General features: G+C 41.8%; 3 protein-coding genes across 3 annotated transcripts; 2 read left to right on the top strand and 1 right to left on the bottom strand.

Annotated features, from left to right (window-relative positions):
• Positions 1-2,173: 2,173 nt before the first annotated feature.
• Bfra_005637 (putative basic proline-rich protein) lies at positions 2,174-7,165 on the bottom strand (the record flags this gene model as incomplete). The annotated part of the gene is made up of 1 exon (XM_037336017.1): positions 2,174-7,165. One exon carries the CDS (start codon positions 7,163-7,165, stop codon positions 2,174-2,176), a length of 4,992 nt encoding a protein of 1,663 aa, XP_037191227.1.
• Positions 7,166-17,936: 10,771 nt separating this feature from the next.
• On the top strand, positions 17,937-18,775 carry Bfra_005636 (putative peptidyl-prolyl cis-trans isomerase protein; the record flags this gene model as incomplete). The annotated part of the gene is made up of 6 exons (XM_037336016.1): positions 17,937-18,169; positions 18,256-18,320; positions 18,379-18,439; positions 18,496-18,516; positions 18,644-18,685; positions 18,748-18,775. 6 exons carry the CDS (start codon positions 17,937-17,939, stop codon positions 18,773-18,775), a joined length of 450 nt encoding a protein of 149 aa, XP_037191226.1.
• Positions 18,776-20,231: 1,456 nt separating this feature from the next.
• Positions 20,232-25,377, top strand: Bfra_005635 (putative ubiquitin-activating enzyme e1 1 protein; the record flags this gene model as incomplete). The annotated part of the gene is made up of 8 exons (XM_037336015.1): positions 20,232-20,584; positions 20,640-22,626; positions 22,677-23,387; positions 24,102-24,236; positions 24,318-24,644; positions 24,711-25,022; positions 25,084-25,221; positions 25,276-25,377. 8 exons carry the CDS (start codon positions 20,232-20,234, stop codon positions 25,375-25,377), a joined length of 4,065 nt encoding a protein of 1,354 aa, XP_037191225.1.
• Positions 25,378-26,057: the final 680 nt, after the last annotated feature.

The following is a 26,057-nucleotide window of genomic DNA, read 5'->3' as shown; positions in this document are numbered from 1 at the left end:
GAAATGCGCCAATTCCAATCTTCTTTGGGGGGAATGCGAATGAATGTTTACTCTTCCATGAATGGATTTGGAATGGTTTGCGTGAGAAGCGAATGTTTGGTGTAAATATTGATATTCTTTGGGGAGTTTGAGTCTCAGAATTGGCTTTTCCAAGGTTTCTTTGGATTCAGATTCAAGTTCAGATTCAAATTCAATTCCCCAAATCCAATTCCAATATTCAAAAAAATAAAAGTGTAATGACTATCGATTATCATGGACCAAGTGGAGAGAGGAAGTATGTAGGTATGTAGGTACCGGACGGGTACAGGACAGGACAGGACTTTCTTTCGTAGACACGCAGCATCCAATTTTCCTCTAGGGCAGACAAGGCAAGGCACGCAAGCAAGCATGGGAGGGAACGAGGGAAAGAGGGAAAGAGGGTAAAGAGGGTAAAAAAACTGGATCAACATCTCCACGAAATGGAATGGCGGGAGGACAAGTTGACGGGGCAACGATCCATTCGACTCAACTGTTTTTTCTTCCCAGCCACGTTTTCGCGTTCTCCAGCTATTAACCATGCATACCTAGTATCGTACCTGGTATCATCCCTAGCACCCTCCCTAGCACCCTCCCTAGGTACGCAAGATAGCTAAGACTGGACAACCAACCAATACAACACCACAATCCCACACTCCGCGAGCTCCGGAGTCCGCACGTACATCTCTAGATTCTACATACCTACATGCTGCAGGATATCGAGGCACACAGCCATGAAAATGGAGTTGAGCATATTACCAATCTACATATCCATCTAAAAATACATTTATACATTTCGTGTCCCCTTTTTTCTACTGACTGTCTGCCTAGAGTAGAGAGGTGTATAGCCAGTGTATAGCCAGTGTATAGCCAGTGTATCTATCGCGTAGATTTTCTGAATGGACCGACGATGAGAATCCAAGAAGCGATCAGTCAGTTTCATCTCTTGTACGATGTGTACGGAGACGTAGATAGATAGCGGTACTGGATAGCTACTTGGACATAAATCACATAAACAATCTAATCAACGACGGATAGATACAGTCCGTGAGAGGTCCAGAGCTAACACCCACCTACCTACGACCTACTACCTAGTAACGATAGCGACATGAAAGTGATAAGATGTGATATTCGGTCGGTAGGGAAAATCTGTCTTACTGCTCACTGTTCACTCACCTATCTATGTACTCACTCATAACTCACCTCACCCCTCACTTGAATTCACTTGTTTCACTTGTTTCACTCATCAATTCATCGATTCATTAGGTGATGAACACTCTTCACAATTCACAATTCACAATTCACAATTCACAATTCACAATTCACAATAAAACATAAAAATGTAAACAAATAATTCCTCATTCATACCTCAGGCATCCATCTTTCCCCTTCCCACCTTCCCTATCCTTTCAAACCCCAAATTCCGTTCCTACATCCGTTCCATCCCTTCCCTTCCCTTCCCTTCCCTTCATCCTCCTTTGCTCTCCATAATTATTATTACTACTATATCTATAAATCCATCCTGTAATAAAGCGCATCCAAATTACATTTAATAAAACAAACAAACAAAACATCAACATCAACATCAACGTCACCTCAAAATTTCACATACCAGGTATCTTTGCTTGCGTGCGGCGGCTACAACATCTTTCACTCTTTAAAGAAATATCCGCGTTCGTAGGATCGTAAATATACACAAAGGTTTTTTAAATTCATCCTCATTTCTCACCAAGTTCTTCTTCCTCAAGCCCTCAAATATCTTTCTCTCTTTCCGTCTTTCTCCCTTTACTTCTTCTTCTTCTTCTTGTTCTTCTTCTCCGTCAAGTCCTCCTCCAACCGCCTGAATTTTATCCTCCTCTCAACATGAATAAAATAAAAACCTTCCGTATCAAAAAACCATACCCGAAATATTAGGAACGTTTTTTATATAATGAGGCAAAGAAGGGGGTATAAAGACGATACCCAACGCCCAATGACTTGAAAATAAATAAAGAAGGAAAAATTGATGAGCGTATTGCTCTTCTTCAGACAGATGCTGAGATTTTTGAGAGGATGTATATGATACAACGAGATGAAGTTCTTGAGATTACCTTCATGTGTTTTGAATTTGGGGGTATATGTTGTGAAGGAGAAATTAAATTGACCTGTTCAACAGTCCTCAATTCCATCCCAATGAATTCTCTGCCATCATTGGTGCCGAGATTTGTTGTGTACGTGCTGAATGTCCTGCACTTCTTCCACTTCCTCCACTATTTCTATCGGTTCCTCCGATACCAGGTGTCAAACGACCACCAGACATGAAGGCACCACCAGTGAAAGCACCAGATTGTCTCATTTCTGATGCATTCATGATCGAGTTGGATCGACGATGGCTAAGCTTACGTTTCTTATATCTTCTAGCAATGAAGAACATGGCAGCACCATAAGCTGCTGCTGCACCTGCTGCTCCAACAACGATACCAGCTGTGGTACTCTTAACCTTTGGTGAGGTATTTTGAGCATCAGTATTGAAGACACCACTATTGCCTGAAGCACTAGTAGTTGCTGCTGATCCAGAACTATCAGTGCCCGTTCCAGAACCACCTTCAAGAGTTGATCCAGGTGTTAATGGAATAGAAGGGTTGATATAGCTAACAAGTGTGCTAACTGAAGTATCGGCATTGTTGTAGATAGCTGCGGTAGGTGTATGCAAATCAAGTTCAAGTGTGCTAACCAAGTTGGTTGGAATATAAGCGAGTGCCAAAGTTGTGATGTATTCCAATTGAGATTGTGTATTGTAAGGAATAAGACTGTGCATAACAACTTGTTCTTGCTTGATTCCTAATCCATTTGCAATACCTATTGGGAGGTATTGGAAGATTTGTGCTGATGAAAGTGGGTTGGCAACAACAAATGCATAATTAAGTTGGAAAAGGAAACCAAGTTGAACCAAGGTAGAATTTTCTGGACTGGTTGGAATAGATCCACTGGGTGTAATGACCTTTGGTAAAGTTGTAGCAAGTGCAGTATTGGTAGGGGTAACTTGATTGGTCGATGAAGATTGAACAATGATGGTTTGTGGAAGCCACATTGATGTAGCATTGTTTGTAGCTGTTGGATAGATTGTGAGAGGAGCTGTTGTTTCAGCAGCCGTTTGAGTCTTCACAACTGACGTAGTACTTTCTTGAGTAGGGGAGGCAATTGTTGATGGAGTAATCGTCGTCGATGGGACGGAAGTGATTGGTGCAGTAGTAGCTGAGCTTCCAGAGGTGACAGTTGCTGAAGAAGCTGCCGTTGAGGATACATCAGTGACCGTTGTATTTGGAGTTGTTGTGGCAGAAACTGATGTTGCAATGCTTGATAGACTTGAGGCAGAAACGGAGGAAGCAGAGGTCGAGGTATCGGTGACATTGGCTGATCCACTGGTTGCAGAAGTTGCGGAGGAAGTCGATAAGGTAACAACTCCTGTTCCTGAACTGGATGTGGTGGTAGCAGATCCGGTTTGAATACTGGTGGAAAGGCCAGTTGTGGATACTGCAATCGAGGTCTCATTTCCACTTGCAGTGGTTGGGAGAACAGTTCCTGAAATTGTGGAGGAAGATCCAAGGCTAATGGAGGTACTTGATACAATATCTGTTCCAGAAGTAATAGCTGTAGCATTTGGAGCACCAGTGGCAGTTGATATATCACTAGTAATCGTAGCAGATGATTCACTGGCAGTGCTAGAGCCAAATATACTGGATATTATACTTCCCAATGGAGTAGAACTGGAGGAAGATGGAGTAGTAGTACTAGCTGCGGTGGAAGACAGATCTGTGGAAGAACCAACAATAGAAGTAACACCAGAAATGACCGAGGATAATAATCCTGTGGATGATGCACTTTCCGAGGTTGCTGTAGCTGAGGCAGATACACCTGTTCCACTGAGAATTGTTGAACTTGGGGCACTAGATAAATCTGACGTGATTGATCCAATTTCAGAGGTTACATTGGAAGTAGCAGAAGAAAGATCCGAAGATAAAACTGAAGTGGCCGAGCCAACATCCGAAGTTACTGATCCGAGAAGGGAAGTAATACCGGAAAGAAGACCAGTTGATGTTGGGGCAGAGGATTCAGTAGCAGTAGAGCTAATTGCTGTAACTGGGCCGGTGATTCCTGCAGATGATGCAGAAGCATTCAAATCAGTAGCGGTAGTAGTTGGCAATGTATTCGAGGTTTCAGATGCCAAGGCAGAACTCAAGTCGGAAGTAACTCCAGATACAAGGGATGGTATCAAATCTGTAGCGGAAGCGGTATTTGAAGCATCGGTACTGTTCAAAGCACCTGTAACAGATGCGGAATCAGTAACTTCTGTTCCGGTAGCTGAGGCAGTACTGGTTGTAAGTAAATCAGATGTGAGGGATCCGACATCCGAAGTTACAGATGACAAATCAGATGTTACTCCAGATACAAGAGATGATAGTAAACCAGCTGGGGCTGTAGTAGATGCAGATCCACTAGAAACACCAGTTGCAGGGCCAGTAATTCCAGCGGAAGTAGCAGAAGCGGTCGCGCTCAAATCCGTGGCAGATACACCTGTGGTAGCTCCAATAATACCTGCCGAGGAAGCCGAAGCCGAAGCGACAGAATCCGTAAGGGAAGTCAAGGAAGTTGGAAGAACATCCGAGGTAGCGGATGATACCAAGGATGATACACCACCGACCAAGGATGAGAGTAAACCATCGGAAGCTGATGATGATGAAGCGGCGCCTGAACTGTAGATTGGAGCAGTTCCTGTTGAGGCTCCAGTAATTCCAGAAACTGTATTTGAAGGTGCTGAGGCACCGGTAGATATTCCAGTAATTCCAGCAACAGTTGTAGGTACTGAACTATCCGTAGTAGCAGTGTTTGATGCTGAGATATCTGAGACAGCAGTAGATGGACCAGTAACACCAGCCAAAGTAGTTTCAGAAGAAACACCTGTAGCAGGTCCAGAGATCCCAGCACTTGAGGTTGCGGCTGATGAATCTGTTGATAAAATAGCACTGGTTACTTGAGATACTGCAGTTCCTAGATCTGAAGTTACGCTACCAACCAAACTGGTTACTCCTGTACCAATAACTCCTAAAAGACCAGATGATGAATCAGTTGAAACAGACACTGGAGAAGTATTCGTATCCGAAGGACTTGCAGTGATAGTACTTGAGCCGGACAAAACTCCACCTGGTCCAAAAGTGATTCCACTAGCTGATGAGGAAGTAGTAGCTGAAGTTACCAATGTACTTTGAGAATCAGATTCAGAAGTTGTGGTAGGAAGGATGATACTGGATGGGATTAAACCGGTGGAAGCGACAATTGGTTCCAAAAGGTTTGAGCTTGAAGAACTATCTACTGATGCGACTGAAGATGGGGATACAGTTGTACTTGGAGCTGAACCAGTTCCAACGATATCACTGGAAGATGCAGATTTGGCAGTTGTGGCTACAGGGGTTTCAGAAGATTCTGAGGATTGGGCAACACTTGAAATAACGGTTGGGGCTGTACCGGTAGGTACTCCAGAAACACCTGAGACAGTTGAACTTTGGGTTGGAGTCTCGGTTGAAGTTGGAACTGAAACTGGCGCAGTTACTGATAAACCAGATCCAGTAGATGCTCCAGTAATACCCGCAACTGAGCTCGAGGATGGAATTGAAGTCTCGGAAGCAATACTTTCGATAGAAGTTGGGACAGTGCCAGTGGATACACCGGAAATTCCATCAATTGAGGTTTGGGTTGAAGTTTCCGAAGTGCTTGTTTGAACAATGGCTGGTGCAGTACCAGTAGATGCTCCAGAAATTCCAGCAACTGTGCTTTGGATTGAAGTTTCGGTAGCGCTAGTTTCAGTAGATTTGGGGGGTGTACCTGTTGATGGTCCAGAAACGCCAGAATCTTCAGAGACGGACGTGCTTGAGACACTAGAGACGCTAGTGGCGCTGGTGGTTGTGGGTACGCCGGTTGAAGCTCCAGTTAATCCAAGGGAAATATCAATATCAGCACTGCTAGAAGTGCTGATTGGTTCGACAGCCGATTTTGTAGTAACCGATGAAACTCCGACAAGAACATAAGAACTTGTGGATGATGGGCTGGATACTCCAGTTGATACTCCGGTTATTCCTTCAACAATCGAAGTAGAGGATGGTGTAGAAACGATTGAACTAGATCCTCCAGTTGATACTCCGGTAATTCCATCCACGGTTGAGCTAGAAGAACTGATGATTGTAGGAACCGATACAACAGTTTGGGATGTACCAGTAGATGCTCCGGAAAATCCAGCATTGGAACTTGTCGCAACAGATTGTACTGATGAGCTGATGAAAGTCGAACTGGGTGAAGTGGTCGATTCAACTGACAAAATACTGGATTCAACTCCGGTCGAAACACCTGTAATTCCATCCACAATTGAAGTCGAGGAACTGGTAGTCGTGGGTACGGGGACAATTGAACTCGAAGAACTGGTAGTCGTAGGTTCCGGAAGACTAGTAGTCGTGGGTACGGAAACGATGGTTTGGCTTGTTCCAGTTGATGCTCCAGTATATCCAGCATTAGAACTTAAATCGGTACTTAAAACAGAACTTTCCGCCGTTGATTGAGCACTTGGCGATGGAGTTGTTTCAACAGCTGAAATCGAAGTTGAAGTCGAACTTGTCGTTGGTGGAATCACGGGAACTTCACCAGATCCAGTTCCTAGAGTCACAGTACTCATAACTAGAATGGTTGTGATATCATTTGAAGATACATCACTAACGATGGTTGTACTCAAAGATGCAGTGCTGGAAGAAATGCTCGTAGTAGCAGGGATGCTCGTAGTTAAACTCGACGACGAAGGTATTGATGTCGTAGTTGTCGTTCCTAAGCCAAGCATGGATGAGAAAGTTTCCAAGAATGAATTGCTTGAAGATGCCCTCTTATTCGTCGTAGTATCTTGAGTTCCATCATCTGATAGTGGATCTTTTGTGGATGAGAATGAAGATGTAATGGTAGATTCATCCTTCGTATGCGATGTTTGAGCTGGTGTATTGCTTGTAATGGTATTGTTTGAATATATTTGTCTTTTGACTTCTCGTGGGAAGTAATATTTTGGTCGATCCCCTTCTGCAGAGGCAAATGAGGAAAGAAGGACCGCGGAGGCCAAGAGTAGCGAAGGTGTATGCATAATTGTTAAATTTATCTCAATTTATCTCGAAGTTATTATTGAGATATTAGTATTTGAAAGTATTGGACGAAAGTTTAGATCGATCTAAACATAGATTAGTTGAAGCTCAAAGTTGAGTACGACGATGGCGTTGGTTGATGAAGAACGACCGCGGCCATCAAAAATGAAGATTGAAGACTAACTGTCAGGGCGAATAAGTAATAACGAGTGTACTTGACAAAATGTCAAAGAGTGTAGCTATTGATAATTGTCATTAGTATGTTAACTTATTGAATATCGCATGAATGATCAACGTAAATCTGAAAGTCAAGGTTTAGATGATAGTTTGCGAACGAATTGACATCGCGACCTCAATTCGAAGAACGGTCATCATTCAAGCCGAACCAACATTTTCCCTCGCAAACACTCTCTATTTTTGGTGAACAAATATCGACTCACATCTTAAAATTAATTGTATCAAATCGTATATGTGTAAATCGCGAGTCTTTAAAGGAGTGTCGTGACGATAAATCGTCGATTGTTTTTTGGGTGGGTATATCCTCCTTTCACAACTTCGAATCGAAACCAAATCATCTACGAGCGACCATTATCCATAAGCCTCCGGAGGCTCTCACGATTAAAGATGTTGACAATCTCGACGAGATAATATTGTTCGATCAACCTTCGCTTTCGAAATCGATTGTTGGTTGTTGTATTCCTGATGAGGTGCCGAGGGTTGGGTCTAGAGAGTGTAGAGGTGAGGTCGGAGGGAAGAGGTGGGTGGTGGAGAAGGATGGCGAGGAGGAGGTTCAATGGAATGAATGAATGAATGAATGGATGAATTGAAGTGGCCTCGATTTCGTGAGAACCTTTTGCCTTGGGGCCTTGTGAAGCTTTCAGTGTGAGGATGAGAGATTTCTGTGGATACTCTCAAGTTGTGGAACGTAGGCGTACGGGCCAGGGAGTCAATTTACTAGAATTATAAAGGTTAGGTAGGGGGAACGTCCGTTGTATAGACCAGGAACCAAAAAAAATAGTATGCCAGGGGGCCGTGAGATTGATAGAAAAAACGGGAGGAAGAGAGAGATGGTGTAATTATGAATACAAAGTAGGAACTAATAAGTAGGTAGATTGAAGCACGAGCACATTTCAAAATGATATTGTATAACCACGGTAGACTTACGGATGATATGATGGAAGTACGATGGAAGTACACGATACACCAAAAGGATGTATTGAGATAAATGAGGATGAGATTCTATCGCAACTATGGTTACAATCATACAACTTCTCTGATGTGAGAGGGCAAGCAAGCAAAAGGAAATACAAAATACTCATAGATGAAACTAAATCCATAAAAAAATTCAAAGTATATTATGATGGAATTATTTCTACATGCAGCTACCAATGCTTCTTGAATTTGTTCATAATTTTTATGTATTTTCTACCTGGTCAGTCGTCTTGTCTTTGACTTACTCATTGCCTACGCACTCACTCTGTCTATCCCTCGCTGCTCCCTCTCTCTCTCTCTCTCTCTCTCTATCTGATCCATTTATCTTTGCCTCCAAGCCACCAGACAATCATCACCTATTTAGCATTTTCCCTTACCCCGTGTTACTTTCGCCTAAATACCAACCCAGTAACTTGTCACTTTTAGCCACCAATTAACCAATAGGATCTAACAATTAGTCTCTAGCGTGTTTTAAAATAAGCCTTCAATCATACTTTAATATCCGAATATATGAATTGAGGTGTATTATCGTACTATGAAAACAAGGGGCCAGGTTAAACTTGTATGGGAAGGGAGGCTTTCAAGGCTTTTTCTTCTTCTTTCCACCTGAGCATTGAGCAGCAACAGTCAGTCAGTCCAGTTTCATTTGAGCAATTCATAGATGCGAGAGAGAAGAAGGGAAAGTAGTCGGCAGTTGTTTCAATGTCAATCAAAATTTGTGATTCAATTACTTCTTACAAGGCTAGACAGATAACCTAGTAAATTTGTTTCCTTACGCATGGAATTACAATGGTTCATGAGCATGGTAATTTGGGGATTAATGATGGGATGAGATGGGATGGAATAGAAACAACCAATCTGTTTGAGATGAAAATTGTAATCTTATATTTTATATAAAAGGCTATGAAAAATGTTCATCTCTTTCATAACTTTCATCATCTTCTTTCTTTTCCTTTTCTTTGCTTTCCTCTCCTCTCCTCTCCCGAGAATGATATGCAGCTCCGCCACTTCCAAAAATGAATGTGATGAGCGACATCACCGCGCCAATATTCCAACAATTGGTGAAAATCTCCTGCTTTATGCATTGACAAATTAACAATGCACATTCTTCTATCGGAAAATAGATTTATTGATTCCATTCAATTCTTTTGAGGCCAATTCCGTGGCCACCTTACTCAATGAGTTAATCAACCGAGTTTTTCCCCTTCATTTCAATATTTTCGTTTGCACCACCAACATAACATATTGACACGCAAACCACAAACATAGACATAATTTCCAGTCTTCGTTTTACTACTCTTTAACCATCAGTCTATCGTGAATCGTGATTAAACATCTGACCATCATAACGTAGTTTGTATACCATCTTAATAATTCTCCTGGTGCAACAAGCTAAGTCAAAGTCTATGACCCTACTCAACGCTCAGGTCCCTGGAAAGATTATGGCGTCGATCATTTGGTCTAAGAAGCATCCAAGAACCATCTCTATTCTCGAATGAGAAGCTCTCCCCACATGCGGACGGAGTACAGTGGTACACATATCACCAAAATGGAGTACATACACATCATCATCACACACACCCTAGGGCCTACACCTAAGCTCTGTGTTCAACATCGAATACTCTCCACTCTCGCAATCCACTTGCTCTCGTTCCAATCCAGCTATGGTTAGTTTGATCATGCTCCCCATCTCGCTCCTGTTTCTGTCCCAGGAATCGTTCCTGTATCTAAGCGCTAGATCTAGGTACCTTTTCACATCTCACTCCATTCTCCATATCGTAATGCGTGCCTGGGTATGCTCTGATTCGTTCATCTGAGCTGCTAGTCTTACTGTATGTCAATGATTGAACCTACGCAATCCGATCAAGAGTCGACATGACATGTATACGGGGTCTGTATGTGAAAATAGATACACATGCCTATAAATATTTTCTCACTTTGCCTATCCAATCGTAGGAAATGTCTGTGATGCAGAAGAATAAGATGATATTCGGAAATTATGATATCTGAGCAAATCCGAGCAGATAAACATTTTTTTAACTTTGCAGTCTGTACCCTTCCTCTCAATAAGTAGATTCACAAATCCAGAAAGGCCCGAGGCATGTATATCAATAGAAGATTCTGAAGGGGAAGTCGTCGCAATGCGGAAATTATCATCAGATTTACGACCTGAGCACAGGAAACTTTAATTCTTCCCCCTAGAACAAATATCAAATATCTCATAGTTTACCTTACTCCCCTACTCTACCCTACCTGACAAGTTCTCTAAAATTTACACGCGGAAACCATCAATTTAACTCAATTCTCCGGTATACACTTATTCACACTTACTCACACTTGGGACAGGAACCGGCCGAGCGAGCGAGCCCCAAGCTAAAAAGTCCTCAAGCTAGAACACATACCCATAATCGACCCCAAACCCATCGGAGAGAAGTAAAAAATGTGCCAAGAACACCAGCGCTACCGACTCCCAACTACAAGCTTGATAATAAAATTACCATCAGGTCTTTTATGCATACCGAGTAGAGGATTCAATCTTGCACTCGAAAATTGATGTTTTTCGCTTGTCTGTGAGTCGCAGAAACACACAAAGCGTAAATATCTCTCTAATTTGATCTTGGTCTCGATCTTTTTAATTACCGGCGGTGTGTGATTTATTGGAAAGTCTCTTTCTCGGGAGCTATTCTATCTATCTACCGATATACGCCCTCACAGACACGATTCAGACAAGAGAGCGCATTTTCGTCTGAACCTGTCTCGATCTTTCTTTCATGAGTAAGTGTGTGAGTGGGTGAGGGTCTCATCTATCTATCTATCTTTCTATCCCAACTTCAACGATCAATCACCTCAACAGACTAAAAGAAATGATATGGTATTCCTCTCTCTCATTGTCGAGTTTCAACTTTTCGGTCATCTGGATACATACATACATACATACATAACTTCGTGAAGAATACTCAATCCAGCTAGCCAAACTACACATACAAGAATGCAGATCAAAGATACATACATACATACCTACACACGTACTAGCATGCACACAAAACCACATACTCCTCTTCCCCGTTCATGGATATGGCGTCATATACAGTGTTTATACAGTGTTTCAACTTTTGCACATCACTGCTCCAGTTCCACATTCCATCCATTCATCCGTATGTATTTCAAATTCAGAGTCCTCCGTACATAGCATCCGTAGTTAGCCCTCCAAGATATACGCCATGTGCATTGTATATGTATGTATGTATGTACCTATGTATATATCGTGATACAAAGAGAACATTCTTCAATCCTTCCATCCACACACACACAACGCTCACTACAACTAGATATCCGATACCAATACATTCCTTTCTTCTTTTCTTCATGTCACCATATATTTTGTTTCGAATTCAGCTCTTCTCCTCTCTCAAAATCCACAATCAAAATCCACAATGAAACGAAACAATCCGCCACCTTTCCTTCCTCTCCTCCCCTCCTCCCGTGCATACTCCCAAGCTCCAAAGTCCAAGCACACCCATCCAATTTCCAAACACGAAGGGGAGGGATCTCCTTGTAACGTATCCATCTGTTTCTCTTCTCGGATTACTAGATTCCTATGTTCCTAGCTGTGTAGTTTTCGTGGTTGGGTCTTTGGGTTTGCTGAGGTATGTATGATGTATATTACATCATGACAAAAAATTCATGAAAAAGGAAGAAACAGGTGAGTCTCGTATTGTAACTTGTGAGTATAGTATAGTAGTACTGTACTCGGACTGTAAAATGGAGTTTAGTCTGCTTTATTCTGATATGTATGTACATGTGTATATATAAAATTTAATGATCTGATCTGATCTACTCGATCGCCGGATCGATACATGGTCCTTATTCTTATTCTTATTCTCAATATCATACCTATCTACTATTCTCCTATCCAACCAATCCTATTCCACAATACATCATTCATTGCGCAAGCTGAGTTACCAAAATATTCATTATTTATTAACCATCTATTTATCTATTCATTATTCTCACGTAATACATCCACACTATACAAATTCGGCACCGTACCAAAATTCTCTTTCTCTTGGCCTATATCCATATCCTCCTCCCCTTCTCCACCCACTTCCCACATACTCCTAGATACCTACCACACGTTTCAGCAAACGAAAGAAAGAAAATTTTCAGATGAGATGAGATTCATGATGAGATATACCTAGTGTGTTCATCCAATCTATCTCTATCTATCTCAAACCGAAATTCTATCGTGTCTTCTCAATGAAAAGTTTTCATATCGGTTTCATTCGTTCGTCTCATCTACTTGTCTTCTTTTCTTCTCTTTGCTTCTCGTATCTTGCCTCGTCTTGGTATTGCGTAATGTGTAATGTGTATGATATGGGTAGCATATAATGAAATGGTATGATATAGAAGTTGTATACTTACTACACGGAATACAAGACATGAGATACATGGAAGCACATCTTCCCATCATGAATAGAAATACTAAAACCCATTTCTCTTTATCTGTTTCAGCTTTCGTATTTATATCATGTATATGAATAAACTGTTGACTATATACATACCTCCATCCCACATCCCACATCCGAAAAATCACAACAACTAACAATAAGACTTCAATATACTTACTATTCACTTCTCTATACTTTCTCCTTCCCGAGAATAGGTACAAAATTCCATTACATGCTCATACTTCATTACTCACAAGCTAGGTACTTTACTCTACTGCACGGTATCGCACATGTACATCTGCAATTCTAACTCTAGCTCCAGTTCCAACTCCAATTCCAAGTTCCAACACTTTCTCGAGTTTCCCATGTGCTTGCTTGCTTGCTTGCTCTCCTATCTCTTCGAAATTCGAAATTCGCATATGTCATTGGGATATCATACAATATCTCCTCGTGTGAGTATCATCACTGACTACATACATAGTACATAGCATGTACTTATCCAGATTACCTAGATTACAGTACATAATAATTGAAACCCACTATTATCTTCAGTCCACTTATCTCTCTTTCGTTTTCGCTTCTCTTAGAAAAGCACTCATGGGTTATCGATCACCATCTTCATCCTCGCTTCATCCAGCACCATGTAGGAGGTACCCAATGTATGGAGACAAATAACAAGATTCAGTGCATAATCTCGTAGAAACTCCCCACAGAAACTCCTCTGGAAACCCTTCTACCTGACACCTAGTACCTTAACCTCTACCCAATACTTTTACTTCAACACAAGCCCAACCCCAAACTTCCACTCATCCCCCTTTATATCCCTTCTCAAACCCTAACATCCAACCAAACTAGTACCAATAGATTCAAAACTCACCTCACCTCACCTCACCTCATTGTATGAACTTGAACTTGAACTTGAGTTTAAATTCAAACTTGCTCTGTGTATAGGTAAGATACACACCTACTTTGTGAAATGTGCCCGGGTATTTTACACGAAATTGAAATCTTGTAATTTGAATTTCGGGTTTGGTTTCGATTTGGATTTTGATACGTCTGTGTCAGTGTTTATGTTTATATTCATGATGGTGTTCGTATGAAACCACCTACCACCTACCTACCTATCTATCTATTGGTTTAGACGTTCTAAAGAGAATAGAAAGTCAAGATCTCTATACTTTCTCCCTCTCTCCCTCTCTCCAATTCACTCCACATTCACCCCCCAAACAACCCCCAATCCAATCTCAACAACAACATCTCAATATCATCCAAAATCACAATCGCATTCTCATACACACACATACTTTTACTACTTGCATCCAAAAATACCAACACAACCAAACTCACGTTGCCCATGTCATTATTTCCTCTCCACTCACCACCCCCAAGATTCAAACATCACTAAAAAAAAAAGAAGAAAAAAAAGATAGAACCTCAAGAATCCCATAACCTTCTACAAAATATGCAAGAGAACCAGGGACTTACGTGTTACTCCATCTCTCCTCCTGCTCACAGAATCTCTATCTCGATATCGAAAGCGATTATCGTATTCTGCTCTACTCTATCTTCTACTTCCACCTACTTCCAATCCTATACCGACAACAATCTCTCCTTCCCCTACCCCCCCTCAACTCACCAATCCATACATCTGCACATCCCTCCCTCCCCCCGCCACTAACATACATACCATCACAAGAATCTTTACTAGATCATGTATACCACATATACCAAACAAGCCAAATCGATTCGAATAACTAGATCTAATCTCCACGTTTGATACACATATATACATCACATGAAGATGAATCTCACATGCCCTACGAATATCCAGGCCGGAATATCAAGGTTCTTGTACACAGGTACCATATGTTTGTGTAGTTATTTCTTTTTGGAAGGTATGGCATGGTATAGATGGTGTGGAATGGTATGAGATGGGATGAGATGAGATGAAATGAGATGTAAAGTATAAAAGCTTGGCTAGATATTTCACATGCGGTAGGAAGTGGGAGATATATTGTAGTGAGTGTGGTGTAGTGTTGTTATGTTGTATTATATTGCACTGCACCACCAGATGATTACAGTCAGGCTAGGGTTTGTAGTGAGCATGATATGTGTATAATATAGACATATATATCTGATAAATAGTATAAGTGACCACGAAGAGTAAATGCAGCAACGAAGTTTTACAGATTGGAGAAGAAAGGAAACCGAGTGTGAAGATAAGAATGAGGTCAGAGTTCCCATTCATATCGTCCGGACTAAGGAACGAGATGAATAGCTACAATCTCCTAACATCCTATTGGATTCCAAAATAAAACATCATATAAGTTTCATTATCAACCCATAATTCAGACTCCAGAAACTCTGTATGGACTAAAATGAGATGTATGCTCCACCGGGGAACAACGATGCATCTTGACGTGCTTCAATGCTGCAGCAATATTTGCAGGATCGGGGTTGTGGTTGGAAGAGGCAAGGAATATGTGCATTTACGAATAGGGTATCCATTTATGTGGATATGAAGTTGACGATGGAATGAGTGCCTAAATTGAAGTCATAATCTAGAACCTGGAACCCGTAAAAGGTGAAGAAGAGACTTGGTATTATCTGGTTTGAAGTAACCTTGACATGCAATCCGACGTGTTTGGGTCTTCAAATGCTTAGCCAGAGATATTCTTGTAGAGACATTGGCTGGATAATAACGGATAATTAGAAGGTTACTTAGCGGGAACCCGACTACTCATATTGTTGGTACCGAAGAAAATAATGATGCAGATATATCTCCGCTCGACATAAGTGTGGTCGTGCAGCCAAGGTGTCAACATCTTAGATCGCAGATGATTCCAGACTATTATCTTGGTTCATCAGAAGAACTTTTCTGGGCAAGATAAGGAGTATGCTATGCAATTCAAAAACAAACTTTTAACACGTGAAAATTTCAATCATCATTATTCACGGGTAGCCCGCCTAACAATATCTTTCGATGTACCGTATGCTATGTTATAATGCACTGTGGTGGATCTGACGCAAGACTTTCTCAAAATGGAATCTTCAGATCAAAATTATCACATGATCTGGAACTCATGTGAGTGTGACAGCGGCAATAAGAGGGTGAGCTTTGCGAGGAATTGGATACACCAAGCCGATACCCCTCATTAAAAGCAGGCACTAATCTGCAAGAGTCGCGTCATTTTAATTAATATGATACAAAGGTTATAAGAAACATAGAGTAGAAAGACATCAGGTGTGGTGGTGTCAATGTTGATATTCTTTCCTATCCGGCCCGACTGGGTTGCCGACGGAGATCTTGTTGTACCCGGTAGATCAGCCGGAACATCTTGCCCGTAAATCATCTACTGTAGTTCATCAGAGGTTTCAGACCTTATTATTTCGGTTCAGGTATATGCTTGTACTTGTTAGGATGACTTGTCCTTGAGATCGATCATTTTTTTCAAACCTGACATATCGTTACACTGAAAAATGCGGGATGTCAGATTGTAAAGGATCAATCTATGTGGGAATCTCTTTCCCACACACCAAAGTTCCGATTAGTAAATGATATGCAGTCAGAACCGTACTATGAAGAAGAAGGTATGCTTTCTTTTGGCAAAGTGTCATAGCATAGCCTTGCTAAAGAAGAAAGTAGGATTTTTGGCTTCTCGTCTCCAGAGTTCAAAGTTGTTGCGGTTCATCCAAATGTTTGTCAAAACATGCCAAGTACAACTTCATGTTTAGGTTTTGGAAGAATCGAGCCGCCATAAGCTAGACGTTATAATTCGTGGGGTCACTGTGAATAAGAGGCTTTATATCTGAACATTGACTGGTTGACTTGACTTCAAAGTCGTTCTAGAATAGGATGAGCTGCATCTAGAGGCACCGCTAGGATGATACCGACATGCCGAGACCCTTTGAAAACATCATGAAGGCAAGATGGATGATGAATGGTCTCCCAACAATTGGCAAAAACCTTTTAGCAAATTGATGATTAGTTATTCCTGGATTGTTGCTTTTTATATTGGGTACGAGCAAGCTCAATCAGTGTTATCCGGAGATCCGATTATGAGACCCCCCCGTTTTTCTTACATATTTTCCCTTGCATGGGCCGTGGGATGCTTTTTTTTTTTGATTTCCTGGAAAGAGCTTGAAACCTGTGGTGCCCCATGTTCTTCCATGTTCTCCCATGTAAAGTCTGATATCTCATAGGAAGACTCGGGCTGAGAGGATATTGGTGACACTGACAGAACAGCAAGTATTCCATGTCCATGCGTGGGGAGAAAAGTAAAAAGTCCATTCTAAGGTTAGTCCCTCTCCCCTACATATATCAGACGTAGCTAAGCTGAGGTGGAATTATCGGCGGTAGATGCGATAAACATAATGAATTGCCTTTTTGGAGAACTAGACCTCGATGGATGTGATAGATGTGATAGATGTGATAGATGTCGTAGGATTGATGCCGGAAAAGCGGATAGAAGGAGTTTATAAGGTTGTTATCTAACTGTATTGGTATCGAACCTAGGTGTGAATATCATATCAAAGATCGGTCTGAAGGTAAGGTGCAAAGTGTAAGATGTAGTGTGCATATGTGATGTATGGCTTGATATTTTTGTCTTGGATGGACATCCACTTACATACAGCAAACCCTTGTCGGAGGGAAGACGTGGTTCTTGATACGTTCCAAGTTCCATTAATATATGTTGGACTATCACCAAAACTACCTAGGTGTTTGTATGTAGAAGGAATGGGGAAGGGGGGAGGGGGAGGGGTTAGGAGTCTGGGAGTCTGGGAGTCTATGAGATTGGGACAGATACCAAAGACGGAAAACCAAAACCAAAAAAGAGTCTGCCTGCCGTGTCCACCTAGTAAGAAATGTCTAGAAGATACATTACGAGATGGCTTCAATTGCTTACAAGGCTGTTGTGAACTGTGTGAATTGTGTGTACTGTGTGTGAGCTTTTCTTTCTTTGAGCCCCACCATTCGCTCGAGCATTACCCACCACCGGAAACCTTTGAAAACTTCCCCCGCAGCAACCGTTGATCCAAAAATTTACATAAAGCCATTCACCCCCTTTCACCTTTCGAAACTTCTGGTTTCTTTCTACGATCTTCTTTCCACATGTCATATATATTCTCACGTCTGAGACTATCAACTACAAGAATTCCAACTCAAGCCAAATTTCAATACAGAAACTTTTCTCGCACAAACGTCATCATGGGTGTCACAAAGCATATCTTGAAGGAGGGTACTGGTCCAACTCCTAAGAATGGAGATACCGTCACCATTCAATACACTGGATGGTTGAAGGACTCCTCCAAGGGAGACACTCTCGAGGCTCAAAAGGGCAACCAGTAGGTTCCTCTTGAACGCTCAATTCGTGTTCTCTTTTGCCAGACAATACTCTTTCTCGTGTGCATACTAACAAACCGACTCACAGATTCGATTCTTCTGTCAACCGTGGTGCTTTCGTTGTTCAAATCGGTGTTGGTCAAGTCATCAAGGGTATTTTACCCCGCCACCCAATAAAAGTGATGTGGAATGCTGATTGACTCGATATTAGGCTGGGATGAGGGTGTTACTCAGATGAAGGTCGGTGAGAAGGCTACTTTGGACATTACCCCGTAAGTTCTACCCACCAATGACGTTGTTAAGTGGCCTTGCTAATATATCTTCATAGTGATTATGCCTATGGTGCCCGGTAAGATTTTCAACCCCCTCTCTCCGATTATTGCTCTTTCCAGAGGTCGACCGAACAACTTCTTGTCCGCGGAGAAAGACGGGCACACATGATGGATGAACGGCATTGCTGATCTTTATTTCTACAGTGGTTTCCCCCCTGTCATTCCAGCCAACTCAACTCTCCTCTTGTAAGTCTCAAATCAATTTAACACACCAGACCTACAAAGTACTCCACTAACAATATTTGCAGTGACGTTGAGCTCCAAAAGATCGGCTAAACACGCGATATTCAAAAGTTTCCGACCATAGACCGCCATTAAGGCGAGAAAGCTCAGGCTCACGAAGAACGAACGAACGAGTGAATGAATACATATTGGGTGGTGGCATACGTGAGCCGCCCATTATGTTGAGAATGAATACCACGTTGTTTCTATGAAATCACCATGCACTTGGACTTTGTGATGGTCATCAAATCTGTGAAAATTACATCTGGAGTGAACAGACAAAATACATGAATGGTGAACTGAATAAATCTGCAACGCACCCTTAGAACCGGGGTTCGCACACCATCCCTCATGTATAGCTCGCATAGATTGGTTCAAAATGATGAGGGGCTGTGTATCTGCCTACCTAACTAGTTAGTATGAGGAGTATATGGTGCTGTCAGTTTACTCGTTAGGCATCATGTATGTCGGGGAGGGCCAATTTCAACGTTGATAGAGAATACAGAACTCTTTCAACCAGCCTTATGACTCGAAAATGGTATGGTTAACACAAGTCCGACTCATCTGTTGCAATAAATGCCCTTGAGATGACATAATTTCCATCACCTACCATTGTTTTACCTCTAAATCTTTAAAAACAGTACAGCATCTTGAAAAGTGCGTTATTTGTAACCATATAATAGCAATCCCATATACAGCGAGTGTTCTTAGAATATTGATCCTCGAAGACATCCTCATGTGTTAACATAATTATTCCCATATCACTGTTTCCTATCAAATCATGTCCTACTTCGTAGATTCCTACTAATTCCTACTAGGTACGAGGTATGCCAGGTCCAGTGTAGTTATGTCATTTTCACTCTAGATGTTTCCATTTGTCAGGTCAGTGCTAGAGCCTCCGTGGCTAGGGAGGTGGTGGATTGTGCGAGGCGAAAGGCATTTGATACTGTAAGCAACCCGCTGCTTCCAATTCCAATTCCAATGGTTATCAATAAACATTGATCAAAATCATTTGACATTTCATCAATCCATTCTTTTCTTGAATCAAAAGAAACAACAAACAAACAATAAACTACAGTGAATTCCAATCATCGAACATCCAACTTCCTTTCGAGAACGTTATTAGCTCAGTTTCCTCTACCTAGGTAATACTGCACCTCGCAAGGCGATAACCCCACAATATCCAACTACTCACGATCCGAGCCTTAAGTTGGTACAATCTAGTGAGCCAGAAGAATATCACCCTTTTTCTGGAATCCTTCATCAAACGCCAACATTCCGTCAACAGTAGATTTAAACGGTGCTGGCAACCTGGGAAAACGTAAACTCTCCAACGCGGATTCTCAGAGGCCAGATAAAAAGATGATGACGGCAAGTGAAAGCTACCCCTCCAAATCAACAGCTATCCTAAAAGCTCGAGCTTCAAGCTCTCTCAAAACATCTTCCTCTAGTATTGCACAAACTAACATAGTTACTTTCTCACTAGGCCATACACACAAAAGATAAAGACATGGAGACCAAGATGCAGGTAGATGAGTCGGTGGTTGGCAATAATGAGATCGATGAATCCCTCTACAGCAGACAACTTTATGTTCTAGGACATGAGGCCATGAAGCGTATGGGTGCTTCGAATGTGTTGATTGTAGGACTCAAGGGACTCGGTGTCGAGATTGCAAAGAACATTGCTTTGGCAGGTGTCAAAAGTCTTACCCTCTACGATCCTGCGCCCGCCGCCATCTCCGACCTTTCATCTCAATTCTTTCTACATCCTGAAGATGTTGGGAAGCCAAGAGCGGAAGTGACCGCACCACGCGTTGCTGAACTAAACGCATATACCCCGGTTTCCGTCCACAAGTCTTCAAGGTTAGTAATTCGTTCTGGCGCGAGGCTAGGATTTTGCTAACTTTAGTTCCCGCAGCTTAACAGAAGACCTCACTCAATTCGATCGATACCAAGTCGTTGTCCTGACCAATACTCCGCTCAAAGACCAAATCATCATTGGCGATTATTTACATAACAAGGGAATTTACCTGGTAGTTGCGGATACATTTGGTCTCTTTGGATCAATCTTTTGCGACTTCGGTGATAAGTTCACTGTTCTTGACCCCACAGGCGAAGCTCCAGTTAGCGGCATTGTTGCTGGAATCGATGAGGAAGGCTTAGTATCTGCCTTGGATGAAACACGACATGGTCTTGAGGATGGGGATTACGTTACTTTCACCGAGTTGGAAGGGCTAGAAGCTTTGAACGGTGCAGAACCTCGAAAAGTAACAGTAAAGGGGCCATACACATTCTCTATCGGAGATGTTACTGGACTTGGTCAATACAAGAAGGGTGGAATGTACCAACAGGTCAAAATGCCAAAATTCATTGACTTTAAGCCCTTGTCAGTTGCTTTGAAGGACCCAGAACATCTTATTTCCGACTATGCAAAATTCGATCGTCCTCAGCAGCTCCATGTCGGTTTCCAGGCTCTTCATGGTTTCCAAGAATCTCAAGGTCGTCTCCCAAAACCGATGAATAAGGAAGACTCCATAGTCATTATCGAGTCTGCTAAGACCTTCATCAAAAATCAAAAGCTGGACATTGAAGTGGATGAGAAGTTGATCGCCGAGTTAAGTTACCAAGCTCAAGGTGATTTGAACCCAATGGCAGCTTTCTTTGGTGGCCTTGCAGCTCAAGAGGTGTTGAAGGCTGTTTCTGGAAAATTCCACCCAATCAATCAATGGATGTACTTCGACTCTTTGGAATCCCTTCCTACCAGTTTCAAACGGACCGAGGAAACGTGCAAACCCCTCAACTCTCGATACGATGGTCAAATTGCTGTATTTGGTCAAGAATACCAAGAAAAGCTTTCCAACATCACCCAATTTTTGGTTGGCGCCGGTGCTATTGGTTGCGAAATGTTAAAGAATTGGGCCATGATTGGTTTAGCCACAGGCCCCAAGGGCAAGATCTTTGTCACTGATATGGATTCGATCGAAAAGAGCAATCTCAATCGTCAATTCCTCTTCCGACCTAAAGATGTTGGCAAGTTGAAGAGCGACTGTGCTGCTGAGGCAGTTCAAGCAATGAACCCTGATCTTAAGGGTCATATTGTTACCATGCGTGATCGAGTTGGTCAAGATACCGAACATATCTTCAACGAGCAATTCTGGTATCAACTTGATGGTGTTACTAACGCTCTCGATAATGTTGATGCGCGAACTTACGTTGATCGTCGTTGTGTCTTTTTCCGAAAACCTTTGTTGGAGAGTGGAACTCTTGGTACTAAGTGTAACACACAAGTTGTTCTCCCTCACTTGACCGAGTCATATTCCAGTTCTCAAGATCCTCCCGAGCAATCTTTCCCCATGTGTACACTCCGAAGTTTCCCCAACAAGATTGAACATACTATTGCCTGGTCTCGAGAATTATTCGAATCATACTTTGTCAAGCCAGCAGAAACAGTCAATTTATACCTCACTCAACCAGATTACCTTGATAAAACCTTGAAACAGGGTGGCCAAGAAAAAGCAACCCTAGAAACGATTCTAGATTTCTTAGTTGAGGATAAGCCATTGTCTGTCGAGGACTGTATCAAATGGGCTCGTCTACAATTCGAGAAGCAATACAATAATAACATTCAACAATTACTGTACAACTTCCCTAAGGATTCGACTACATCAAGCGGTACACCATTTTGGTCTGGACCAAAACGTGCCCCAGATCCATTGAAGTTTGACCCTAAGAACCAATACCATTGGGATTTCGTTGTCGCTGGTGCTAGTCTTCACGCCTTCAACTATGGAATCAACACCACCGGTCTCAACTCAAGCACAATTCAAAAAGTTCTTGATAACATGATCATCCCCGATTTCTCTCCCAGCTCTTCCGTCAAGATTCAAGCTGATGACAGTGAACCTGTAAGTTTCGTTTTTCTCATTACACTATGAAGTATGTCTGACAACCTTAGGATCCAAATGCTGGAAACAGCTCATCTTTCGATGACAGCACGGAGCTTCAAAATCTCATGGATAAGCTTCCATCGCCTAAATCATTGGCTGGTTTGAAACTCTCACCAGTAGAGTTTGAAAAAGATGATGATACAAACCACCACATCGACTTTATCACCGCTGCCAGTAACTTGCGTGCCGAGAATTACAAGATTGAGCTTGCCGATAGACACAAGACAAAGTTTATTGCTGGCAAGATTATTCCTGCTATTGCAACCACTACCGCTCTTGCCACAGGATTGGTTATCATGGAATTTTACAAGATTGTCGATGGTAAAGATGACATTGAGCAATATAAGAATGGCTTCGTCAACTTAGCCCTACCTTTCTTTGGATTCAGCGAACCTATCGCTAGTCCAAAGGCTACATACAAAGGTCATACAGGAGAAGTCTCTATTGACAAACTCTGGGATCGATTTGAGGTTGAGGATATTACTCTTCAAGAACTCATCAACGACTTCTCAAAGAACAAGGGTCTCGATATTACTATGTTGAGTTCAGGCGTCAGTCTCTTGTATGCCAGCTTTTTCCCCAAGGCAAAGTTGGCGGATCGATTGAATTTGAAGCTCAGCGAACTTGTTGAGCTCATTTCCAAGAAGCCTATCCCAAGTCATCAAAAGACGGTGATCTTCGAAATTTGTGTTGAAGATCAAGATGAAGAAGATGTAGAAGTTCCTTACATTATGATGAAGTTGGGCAATTAACGATACAAAGAAGATGAAAGGGCATACATTTTATGGGACTACAATTAGAATAGCACGCGAATTATGAATTTAGCAAATTATAAATATCTTACAAACAAACCATAATGTATTGAACAATGCCAAACCATATCTGGATACCTACGTAGGGGATTATGATTGTTACTATGGAATCTTGAGTTTCCCTGACAAATCCACATTGAGGGGGCGAAAAGCTGCATTTCTTTGGATCAATTCTTGCTTGGTCAGTAGTTACACAATGGTCAGTAATTACCAAAAACCTCAAAATCTACGAAATTCGCTCTTTTCGCTCTTTTCGCTCTTTGAAAGAGGCCTGTGTTGTGTAAACTTAGTAAGTGCTTTGCAGAAGAAATGTAAGCAGACTCTGCAGATTAGCAAGGATGCACCGATATAGCTCCAATCAATGACAAATCTCTACCCCGCCATCTATCTTCAAGCTTCCCATTCTTCCTTTGTGTCACAATATATAAAGGGGAATAGCATCACCTCTCTTCTTCCAATTTAACTCAATTCATGCTTTCTAGACTCCGTCAGTTATCTGTACAGCTTCCAACCTATTCAAATTTACCAATAAGAGGTTTCAGTTCTAGTAAATCTACAAATATGGCACGTTAACTTTAAGCTCTCATGATATAGACATTTACTGACACGAGAAATACATAGGCTGCACAAAAGATCACGAATTGGGTAGCACCTAATGATAAGACGGGAGAATTTAAGAGAGGACAATCTCAATTCCGAAATTTCATCAAGAAAGGAGGAGAATTTCCACCGGAGAAAGGAAGATACCATCTCTATGTAAATATACCTTCCCTGTTTCCCACTTCCACCCATTCGTTTGGGGTCGAGCATTTCCCAACTAACCATAAGCCCAATTAGGTATCTTATGCCTGCCCATGGGCTCACCGCGCATTGATTGTGCGCAAACTTAAAGGTCTTGAGGACATCATTCCATATACTAGTGTACATTGGCACATGGCAGAAAAAGGATGGCGATTTGCAACTTCTGAAGATGATGTCACTGGTGAAAATGTTACAGCTTCTCCAGTTGAAGCTCACAAAGGATATACGCATTTGAGAGATATCTATTTCCAAGTCGATCCGGAATATAGTGGGAGATTCACAGTCCCCACTCTTTATGATGTGAAGCAGGGAAAGATTGTTAGCAATGAGAGTAGTGAAATCATTAGAATGTTTTACACAGAGGTAGGTTTGAACTTTTAGTTTTGTTTCCTGAAGGACTTTGGATAATAGGCGCTGACATTGAGATAGTTTGATGACATCATTGCTCCGGAGTACAAGAATGTCGATCTCTTTCCTGCCAATCTCCAGAAAGAAATCGAAGCCACAAATGAATGGACATACAATGATATTAACAATGGAGTCTATAGATCTGGCTTCGCCACTAAGCAAGAAGCATACGAGAAGGCTGTTACTCAACTCTTTGCATCCTTGGATCGGGTTGAGAAACATTTGAGTGAGAATGAGGGACCGTATTACTATGGAAAGAACATTACCGAAGCGGATGTGAGATTGTTCACTACAGTTATCCGTTTTGACGTCGTTTACGTTCAACACTTTAAGGTATACATTCACCCAGCTCGGCAATTTGATCCAGCGCAACAATTACTAATGAGTTTAACAGACAAACATCCGAGATATTCGATCAGGATACCCATATATCCATAAGTGGTTAAGGAATCTCTATTGGAATGTTCCAGCATTTGGAGAGACTACTGAGTTTACCCACATTAAAAACCATTATACCAAAAGTCACACTCAAGTATGTATCTTTATTTCCTCTGGGTAGGTGAATTTCATGCTAACTCAAACACAGATTAATCCATTCAGTATCGCCCCCGTGGGACCTGAACCACCTATTTTGAGAGAAGATGAAGAAGTTTCAGCTGTTAAGTGGGCTTTGAGTTTGAGGAAGTGAGATGGTGAGATGGTGAGAGGTAATGCTATTTCAGTTCGGGAAGTGGGAATAGATAAAAGGTGTCAGCCTTTAGTGTTGTGGTAATAACTTTATATGGAATATCAACCTTACTCTATTCTCTAAATTGGCTTGTAATTTTGATTGATATATGAAAACATTCATCTTGGCTCAAGATTCTTTCAAGATTGTTGCTTTGATTCTTAACAACTTGGTCACACAGGCTCTCCTGTTGGATGTCTTGGGAGCAGTCTCCCGGTTCTCCTACGCGCATGGAGGCTAAACATCTGAAAGATTGTAACTGGCTTCAGTTATCCGAATTAACCGAGCCTTCTACCCGTAAACCATAATGTGATGTTACGTATCTCGCGAGGCCTCTGCTGTCCGATTGACATTTCCTCTTCCCATATCCTCTTCTCCTATTAATTGCTCTCTTATTTGCTGCCCGCTTCTTTTCTCGGTTGGATATCATCCCGAGTCAAGCGGTCTTACATTGCACTCAAGATGGAAGTTGGCTTGTAAAATTGCTATTGATGTTTGCATTGTCCTACTCACTCATTGGGTGGTTTGGTTGAGGTGATTGGGGTGGAGCGAGGTGTACACGTTTTTGCGGTGAGAAGCAGAGGTATCTTGCTGGAGAGCGAGAGTGATGAGAGAGAGAGTGATGCTTATTGGCTGGGAGG

This window comes from Botrytis fragariae (genome assembly GCF_013461495.1).
Source record: "Botrytis fragariae strain BVB16 chromosome Unknown tig00000075, whole genome shotgun sequence".
Taxonomy (NCBI): Eukaryota; Fungi; Ascomycota; class Leotiomycetes; order Helotiales; family Sclerotiniaceae; genus Botrytis; species Botrytis fragariae.
This window is presented reverse-complemented; position numbering and strand designations above follow the sequence as displayed.